Raw genomic sequence first — 9,745 nt, 5'->3', positions numbered from 1 at the left:
CCATCTTACCCCACCAATTAAAAACTCTGTTTTTTTAACGGCACATTTTCGCATCGAATACTCTCATTTGCGACCTACACACGCTAGGTAGGAAACTCCAAGGATTGACCCGGGTTGCTTGGCAACTAATCGCGGAAAAATCCTGGAGAAAACATCCCTTGTCGGAATTGAACCCGGGTCGCTTGGCAACTAATCGCGGGTCCCCCCTACAAAGACTAGTAGAAACTAATGTAAGATCTAATATTTTCTTCCCCATATACTGTGATATGAACGGGTTAGTGGTTTCCACATGTGTTAGACCTCCGTCAGTGACTCTTGACATGCTGGTCTAAATTTAACTTCATTTCTCAAAGTAAAAAGTCAAAAGATAGATGGTCATATGGAATACAACACCTCCTTTGTGACCCATGACTTTCACCAACTTTAGGTCACAAGTTTATTTGAAAACCGCATGTTCACCATGTAAGACTTCAGACTGTTTTCCAAGACTACTTGGAAAACAGGTTGTCGCCTCAAAATTAGTTGGCTCGGAAAGCGAGTCGAAAACACGAGCACGAAAGGAACCAAGAAAATTATATGTATCCAGGAAAAGTAATATCGAGAAGACAAGAGTGTAATCAACATATAAGTACTTTGAAGCAACTAGATAAATACGTATAATTAAACACGTATAATTCATTGAAGTCATTATAACCTTCTATCTCCTAAACTCCATGTAGTTCATTGAAGTCATTATAACCTTCTATCTCCTAAACTCCATGTAGCAAGTACATTGAGCCAAATACTTCAATTCAGCCGACACTCGTGCAACTTTCAATAGGAATGACTAATGACATCCAAAACCTCCAAATTAGTAATTTAGGCACAAGTCGCATTCATTGACCAACTTAATCCATAGCTTAAACATCTTAAAATTGAAAGCTTTGAAGCAAGTGCATCCACACGGCTTAATTAAATATACGATTATGTGATCCTTCTCTAATTAGAGAAAAATGACATTGGAAAAGCAACTTGTTGACAACAGGCTTTTTTCCAAAAACATGCTAGCAGAGAGTCGAACTTTCATGTTGTTATCCTCCAAATATAAACTATCCTTAACTTTATGTAAAGTACCATTTGCTTTTCGTCCATTGAAATTGGTTTTGCAACATATCATTAGTGTATTCAGAGATTAAAATCGGAACTTGCATTCATAATTACCAGTATCATGTTTCTCTTATACTTCATATAAATCAGAAGTTGCATTCATATACTTAAAACCATCAAAAACTAACATGTACTCATTCCACCTAACAAGAATCAAAAGACCATTTTGATTCTCCTTCATTAAAACAAGACAGCTTTTCACAATTACATGCTCCTCATGCAAAACAGGACGCTGATCCTCTTCATTCAACTATATCTGTAGATAAAATTCACTAGTAACCAACATGCTCCATTCCAAGCTTGCAAAACGCGCTACTCGAGATTGATCGGATTGGAATTTTTATACATTTAATCAAAATAATTCAAAATTACGTGTAAATATAGAAGAAAACCATAAACATAAACTTTAACATAATAATTGTCTAAAAACATAAACATAATCGTTCACTTGTTTAAGAACTCTAAAATTCTAGTTTATATTACTGTTAAAATATTGACCATTTTTTACTTTGACCGACTTTGAACAACAAATTCGATTTTGACTCATCAACCTACGTTAACTGATTAAGTTAATCAAATGGGTTTTGAAAAATCGGATCGGTATAAAAATTTGTACTACACCAACGTATTCGTGGGCCCCAAAGAAAAAAAAAACAAAATTGAGAAATAAATGTGTACCTCAATAGTAAGACCCAGAGCTTCGACTACCCATATAACCACCACCACCACCCATGCTACGCCCAGAATACATCGATGATGAGTAAGAGTTTCCACCAACCTGCACATACCAACATCATATCATTGTTCATATTCGTAAAACGATACTAAAAATTTACATTATCCACCAATCTGACCAATTTAAATTTTTATTATAGGGTCTATAGGTGGTAAGATGGGTAAGTAAACAGGAAGACCCATAACTCATATTTCAAATTATTGTATACAATTTAGATAAGGTATGCGTCAGTTATAATTACAAAGGCAACCTTATTACATCAATGTCTAAATCTGGAGAACTTGAAAAAAAAATTGGTTTTGGGCACTATTTTTGAATTTGAAAAGAACGTTTTCAAGTTTAAATTAAAAATAAGACAGCCCGCATACATCATTCATATGTAGGTACATCACAATTACAAACTCCGTCTACATCTATCTACAATAGTAATAAAAACTAATCCAAAAAAATGGAAATGGAAAACAGTGTACTAAATAAATAAATTAATTAATTAACTATATAAAACATATGTAAAAACATACATCACTTCCACGAGAAACGTAATCGCCGCCATAACTTGGTGAATACATACCACCAGAATCACTACCATTGTACGAGCCTATACAATCAGAAAAACATGGTCGAACCATAAGAACCATAAGAAAATCTAAAAATGACAACTTAAAAAAAATTAAAAATTGAATAAAATTTGTACACTTTGCAAAAGAAACTATATGACAAATACCTCGACCATAAGACGAGCCTTGACGGCTGCTACTATAAAGACCATGAGAATCCTGACCAGAAATTGAACTCCGGTTACTACCATATCCTATATTTGAATTTGATCTTCCAATTCTGCACATTATCCATACAAATACAAAATAATATTAAACCAAACTTTCAACTAAAAAAAAATGAATATTAATTAAGGTACACAAAAGCATACATACCTATCGCTATACGCATCTCCATATTGTGAAGATCCCCCTCCCATTTCATAATCCATTCGGGCACGTGAATGTCTCACTTCCGCCTCAGCATAACGCGGTCGAACATCATCCTTACAATTTATTAAACAAATATTAATCAATAACTCATAACTCAATAATAATTAAATTATAATAATAAAATGTATTTTTCAAACTAACCAGTGCGGCATAAGGACGTTTCGACCCAGTAACGGGCTCATAATCACGTGGGCTGCGTCCGTCAAGGTAACTTGGTGGTGGTCTCTCGAACCGAGTTGGATATTCACCGTCTTCTGTGTAGGCCAGCCTTGATGAGTGAGAGGGTACTCTTGGAATATCGGAATAGGTGGGCCCGGGCCCACGAGTAGGGTAATTTTCTCTATAAGATGAGCTTCTCTCTGAGGTGGACCTAGGTGGTGGTGGGCCATACTCGGCAACCACTCTGCTCCTCGGTGGCAGGTCTTCACGACGGCTATAAGCACGTTTCATGGTATTCCTTGTGTGTGAAGGAACTGTATGCACCATACTTAATTTCAGTACTAATAAAAAAACCAAGAAAAGTTATTTCTGCAAGGGTAAAAGGACAAATGTTGTATATCATCGACCTAAAATACTTTTGTTCCAAGGTATGCAACTTACTCATTTTATTAAAAACTGAAGTAACCAACTTCCAATTTTTGTGTGTGCAACTTGTAACTTGTACTCTATGCGTTAACGGTTACAAGTTGCACACATAGACACAAAAATTTAAGGTTCGTTACTTACATTTGTTAATAAAATTGGGTGAGTTGTATACGTTAGGAAAAAACGAAGAGTAGATTGTTGTTCTACGTATACCCGACAATCAAGACCCAAACACCAAAAACTGGGTCTATTGGGTCAATCATTTGGGTCCACTGGGTCTCGAGAAAACAAAGGGAATAGGTCCTATATGGACCCATCTTTAGTCCGTTAATCTATTGGAACGTCCATCTTGACCCGTTAAAACCCATTTGTAACCCATTTCAATATGAGAAAACTAAAAAAAACTTTATAAAAAAACTTTAAAAAAAATTAGAAAATAGATAAGTTCAAAAAAAACTCATAAAAAAAAAAAAAAATTTGAAGAAAAAAATTAATTTTTGTTTAGATAAGTAATAAATATAGAAAACAAAAAAATAGAAATTTAAGAATTTTATAAGAAAAAAGGGTCTCGACCCGAACCAACCCATTTGGACCCGACACGTTCGACCTGTATGAATTTTGAGACCCGTTCAACCGATGACCCATTTTGACCCAAACCCATTCGGGTCTTGACCCAAAACGACAACCCGGCCCGTTTGCCAGGCTTAGTTCAATGTCACTTATTTATATCCATTACATAATACATGTTTACTGAAGTGTACCAGGTGACCTCCTTTCGTAGGACCTAGGTAAAGGAGCCACGTGCCTTCTTGGTGGGGGCACAGGCCTTCTTGGTGGCAGAGGCACAGCAGGTCGTCTGGCTCTTGATGCAACGGGCCTACGAACACTGCGATCGACAACAGGCGGTAGGCGTCCGGTAACTCTTCTTATGCCACGTGGAGGTAAATTACGTGGTAAAGGTCGGGCCCGAGCCCATGGGCTCCAAAATCCTCCAGTTGCAGGACGACCGGATCGAAAATCGCCATGTGGTACGTGTTTTCCTTTGGCCCGTTGAAGTGGTCTTGATAATCTGGCCCTAACTTTAGCCTGATATTTAACATTTACAGGTGAGAAATAAGCAGGCAGTAATTAATTACTTAATTGAAGTATTTATAAGCAAGGTTGAAAATCTCACTACTCAGTGAATACACTCTTGACCAAGTTTTGCAACACGGAGAGTACTCGGATATGTTGACCAAGTTTGACTTCGACCAATTTTTCGAGTAACCCCCAGTTTTGTTTGATTTTGACCAATTTTCCAAGTAATCTGAGTTTTGGCCGAGTTTGATCAAGTTTGACTTTGACCGAGTTTTGACCAATTTTGACCGATTTTCAAAGTAATCCCTAGTTTTGTTTAAGTTTGACCAATTTTCCAGAATCCAGATTTTTGGCCGAGTTTGACCTACTTTGACTGAGTTAGACCAATTTTGACTTTGACCGACTTTCAAAGTAATCCCCAGTTTTGATTGAGTTTTGACCGAATTTCCAACTAGTCCCGGGTTTTGGCCAAGTTTGACTAACTTTGACAGAGTTTGACCATATTTAATTACACGGCTCAAAGCTTTCCAAAAACAAAGTACTCATCGAATACTCGACTAAGTAATCCCAATTTCTTTAACCTTGTTTATAAGTAAAGAGAGAGAGATACTAAAAAACAAACCTTTTTATCACCTTCGCCTATCTCCTCATTATTAATGTCTTTAGCACATATTACAGCTGCATCATGTGTCCCAAACGTGATAAACCCATAATCTTTTCTTCTAGCAGAAGGCATATTACGAGCAAGCTCAACTTTTTCTACATTCCCATATTTCTTTAAAAGCTCCCGAACTCGTGTTTCATCCCATGAAGCAGGCAGACCATCAACAAAAACAGTCTTAACCTGACAATATATAAGCACAAAACATGTTACACATCAAAAAAACAAAACCAAATACTATTGTGTTTAAAGATCTGTTGTTAAGTATCAACCATAAGCAGATAAATGGCTTAAGAAAGAGCAAAATGGACATACATTAACACTATAACATAAAGTTTGAAACTTTACTAAGGGGATCAGATACTAATCCAAATATGAAAAATGAAAAACAAAATTATTTATGTCCCAAATACGATAAACTAGAAAAGAACAAGATGTTCAACAAAGGTTTCTAATATCATGCGCACATGGAACCCGTAATTAAATCCCAACATTTTACCTGGGACATGATGTCATCGCCAGGGTCAACGAAAGAATCTGCAAAAGAAACCTTTGCGGGTCTATCAACACCAAAAGTCGCATCTCTTTTTTGCAGACGTTTATAAGCATCCATAGCATCCGAACGGGACGAAAACTCCAAAAACGCAAAGCCTTTATTCGTTCCATCACTTTTATTGTCTTCAACCAGAGTCAAATCCTCCACAGTATCAACTCCATATTTTTTCAACTTTTCCTTTAGCTGGACCCACATTTAATATCAGTAAGACAGATATCAATTAACTTAAACTAATCATAAATTGCCTGAATCTACTTTACTTACAAATTCCTTTGTCCATGTCTTGCAAATATTACCCAAAAACAACGTATCACTGTCTTGACTTGGCGTAACACCACATTTTTTCCCATTAACCTGGAATTTGTCGGTAAAAAAACGTGCTTTAACACTTTAACTAAAACATATTATCATAATAAAGTTGTTCCTTTACAACTAAGTAGAAAAAAATACCAAGGGGCTTTTTAGCTCTACACAAGCTCGTTTTGCCTGTTCTACAGTTGCAAAACGAATAAATGCAAATCCTTTGTTCTTTTTTGTCAAAGAATTCATCATAAGCCTGACTTCAGATACTTCTCCAACTGTACTAAAAACCTTCCTAAGATCCTCCTCAGTTGCATCTTTATCTAATCCACCAACAAAGACTTCAAATTCCTTTCGTTTACGTCTTTCTTTGAATACATCATGATGTTCTTGTTCATCTGCATCCGCTATTTCAACATGTTCTTCAACATCATGTTCATGTTCATGTTCATTATCATGTTCCTCCTCTTCGGGCTCCAACTCATTGTTAGCCTCTTCCATATCTCTCTCGTTTATATCACCATCTTCTTCCTCACAAGTTTTTCCTTCCTCAACTTCTTCTGCCACGTCATCAAGAACCTCTTCTTGAACTTCCTCTGCCACATCATCATCATCTCCAACATACTCCTCGGGTTCAGATTCTTCGGGATCATTATCCTCCAAATCCAATCGTTCTCCATTTTCATATTCCTCAACAGGAACTTTCACCTCATTATCTTCTCCTGTCAGGCATAAACAGTTATAAGAACACTTAAATGTCACTTGGTGAAACCTCATTTATCCAGAAACATCAATATTTATGGAACTAGTCCACAAACAACTATGTGTGTTTTTTTACAACTTAACCATATATGGCCCGCCTTATAAATTCAACTGCTCCGGATGCCACTTGATAGCCAGTAAATGGATATTAGCATTCAAACACGTAAACCAGTAACATAAAAGAAAGAATACACAACTTGTAGTATTGTTCCACCTCTGTAATATGTGTCCTTATTTCCTTCTCATCAAGCTATGATTATAATCTTTTATACCATATGGTCTTAATATAGTTATCAAAAGATCTAGAGTTTAATCTTCTAATATTGCTAGCAGCTTAAATAACTATAAGCCTCAAAAAGGCACATCCTTGGAGATACTGAATGTTAGATAACCATCAATGCTAGTCAACTTTAAGACTTTACAGTCTTGCCCATAAAGGATGCAGATTGTATACATCACTTGGCCATGTTTGACAGTTTTCCTTTAACGTCGTCGTTATCTGATGAGACTAATTATATTTATTTGCTTCTTATCTTGAAATCGCAACAGTTTTCAAGAACAGAACCTAGCAGCTGCCCTCATGTTCTAAAAAGCTGTTTTCTTTAATAAGATCATGACTGAAAAGCCAAATTGGACCAACATATATACTTGATGTGATTATATCTACTCTCTTTTAGACATAAATATTACAGTAGGACTTAGTCATCTTCCTACCACTTACTTCCAATCCATTCCATTCCATAACTGCATATAAAAGTTCTAATATCAAGCTTTATACTTTAGAGACTTTTCAGATTAATGTCCAATACAAATTAAATGTAAACCATTAATATTTAAATTATTGATCTACATAAACCATCCATGAAACCTAATTCAAATTCATAAATTCAAACTTCAACTAATACCGGATCACAAAACCATATTGAATCAAATCAAACCAAATCAAATTGAATCATTAAATCAAACAAATTCGATTATATCATGTATTCAAACGTACCTTTTGATAGATCAATTCCATTATCAGCCACTAAATTCTCCTCAATTTTATCTTCAACATGAACATCTTCAACCTTCTTAGCTTCCTCTTTCTTTTCAATTGGTTTCACAAATTCTTCAGGGTCCGGTATCGGATCAGGCTGCACCGCCGCTGCCTTCTGCCCCTTCGCCGCCGTACCTCTGGTTCTGCCGCCTCTTCTCCCCGGTCCGACAGACTTCCTTGCAGTTTTCGGAGGCATCTCAATGTGTATAATTGATCGGATGATTCAAACTTTTAATTTTGACTGATGAATTTAAGATAACTTTTTGTATTCTGTGTGTACATAGATAGATAAATAGAGAAGTATGGAACCCTAGATGTTATGTTCTTAACCCTAGGTTCACGTTGAAGGGAATCTCATGAAAGTCGGTTCGGGTTTGGATGTAGTTGACCCGTATAATGACAAGTGGTATTACCGGTGTCTTAAACGAAACAGTTCACTAATATATTTTATGTATTAAGTAAATATAAATATTAAAGTCATTTAGTTTAATGATCCATAAAACTACGAATTTCAACTAAGAAACTTGTCGTTATTTTTACAAACATATTGATGTATTTAACTTGGTTAGAATACATGAACTACAACACCAATCGGATGCTAGTACACATATAACCCGAAAACAATATTCAATATTGTTTGTAACTTTGAAAATCGAAGTAAAATTTACTACAATACCTTTTTTTTGTACGAAAACAAATACTCCGTATATCTTATCTTTATCGAACGAAAAAGTATTACTAAAACTTGACATTTTGTGTCTGCTCATCTTTTACGTCTCACACACTAAGAAAATCCTTGGGGTATATTTATTTATATCTAATATATATACACTCCGTATAATATATTACATATCTTTAATTAGGAAAGAATTAAAGATGAATTAGAATAAAAATATAACCTTAATATTTCGATCAAAAATACTTCATCAGAAAGATCATGTTTTAAAAATATTATTTGTTTTTATGTTGTTTTTTGTTTTTTTTTTTTTGTAATTTTTAATTAAGTAATTAATGTATAAAATAATAATGACATCATTATTTAAGTTATTAAATATTTAGTTACTATAAGTACAATTTTTTTAATAATAAAATACTTAAGATTAATAACATCATTTAAGTGATCTAGATTTTTTTCTTTTTATTTTTGATTTTTTTTAACAAAAGAAATAGTCTAATAATGACATCATCATTATAGGATTTTAATAGAAACTATAAATTATTATTATTATTATTATTATTATTATTATTATTATTATTATTATTATTATTATTATTTATTACGAAGTATATATTATTTAAATTCCTAACTAAACCTCGACCCAAATAAATGGTGAACCCAATAACCGAAACGTTTAAGCTTTTGAGACGTTAGGAGAAAAAAAATATTATAAACCTTTAACACAAACGGTTCACCAACAACTTCCATATCATTTTTGTCTACCATAACATCTTCATTGTCTCACACATGACTTTAGATTATTAATGAGATGCATTTTAATATTCAAATACACCCCTATGATAACTTTAAACTGAGACCCAGTGAGCTAATGAGATGTAATATCTAGAAAGAGCTGATGCTAGGTTAGTAGCGAGTGTGATGTTAGCTTTGGTATTTAAAGTTTTATGATTCTATGTGGTATATGGTACATTTGTCGATAGTTTTGAAATAGCATAGTAATAGTTTTTGAGCTCGTACGATACACGGCTAGTTAAAAACCGTTATATATTCGTTTTATTAGTGATATGATATATAGATCTGTTGATTTCAATAACTACATCTTAATAACAAAACATATATGGATCACAACTAGAGGCACATTTAGACTAAAACTGATCATTTAGAAACAAACATTAATAATGATACCGCAACCCACATGCGCATTCTATACGTATG

The 9,745-nt window shown here is 34.4% G+C and overlaps 1 protein-coding gene across 2 annotated transcripts; it reads right to left on the bottom strand.

Moving 5' to 3' along the window:
- Positions 1-1,169: 1,169 nt before the first annotated feature.
- On the bottom strand, positions 1,170-8,190 carry LOC139876238 (uncharacterized). 2 transcript variants are annotated; one of them, XM_071863527.1, is made up of 12 exons: positions 7,810-8,190; positions 6,201-6,772; positions 6,015-6,104; positions 5,694-5,933; positions 5,156-5,377; positions 4,218-4,542; positions 3,013-3,344; positions 2,815-2,924; positions 2,607-2,719; positions 2,404-2,480; positions 1,825-1,924; positions 1,170-1,458 (listed from the first exon to the last, which is right to left on the bottom strand). In XM_071863527.1, the coding sequence occupies exons 1-11, from the start codon at positions 8,045-8,047 to the stop codon at positions 1,826-1,828; spliced, it is 2,418 nt and encodes an 805-aa protein (XP_071719628.1). In that variant the 5' UTR covers positions 8,048-8,190; the 3' UTR covers positions 1,170-1,458; position 1,825. The 2 variants fall into 2 exon arrangements, with proteins under 2 accessions (XP_071719628.1, XP_071719627.1); XM_071863526.1 differs by having other exon boundaries at positions 1,170-1,402; positions 7,810-8,189.
- Between the last annotated feature and the right edge of the window lie 1,555 nt (positions 8,191-9,745).

The sequence above is a fragment of the Rutidosis leptorrhynchoides genome, chromosome 11 (assembly GCF_046630445.1).
Source record: "Rutidosis leptorrhynchoides isolate AG116_Rl617_1_P2 chromosome 11, CSIRO_AGI_Rlap_v1, whole genome shotgun sequence".
Lineage (NCBI taxonomy): Eukaryota > Viridiplantae > Streptophyta > Magnoliopsida > Asterales > Asteraceae > Rutidosis > Rutidosis leptorrhynchoides.
Note: the sequence above shows the minus strand (reverse complement) of the source record. Positions and strands in the feature narration are given on the sequence as shown.

Bases quoted from the DNA above. Each gene is read 5' to 3' on its own strand.
- LOC139876238 (XM_071863527.1), bottom strand. From the start codon at position 8,047: ATGCCTCCGAAAACTGCAAGGAAGTCTGTCGGACCGGGGAGAAGAGGC. The intron at 6,105-6,200 runs GTATTTTTTTCT...GACAAATTCCAG, and splicing joins TAGAGCTAAAAAGCCCCTTG to GTTAATGGGAAAAAATGTGG. The intron at 5,378-5,693 runs GTAAAATGTTGG...ATATATTGTCAG, and splicing joins GCGATGACATCATGTCCCAG to GTTAAGACTGTTTTTGTTGA.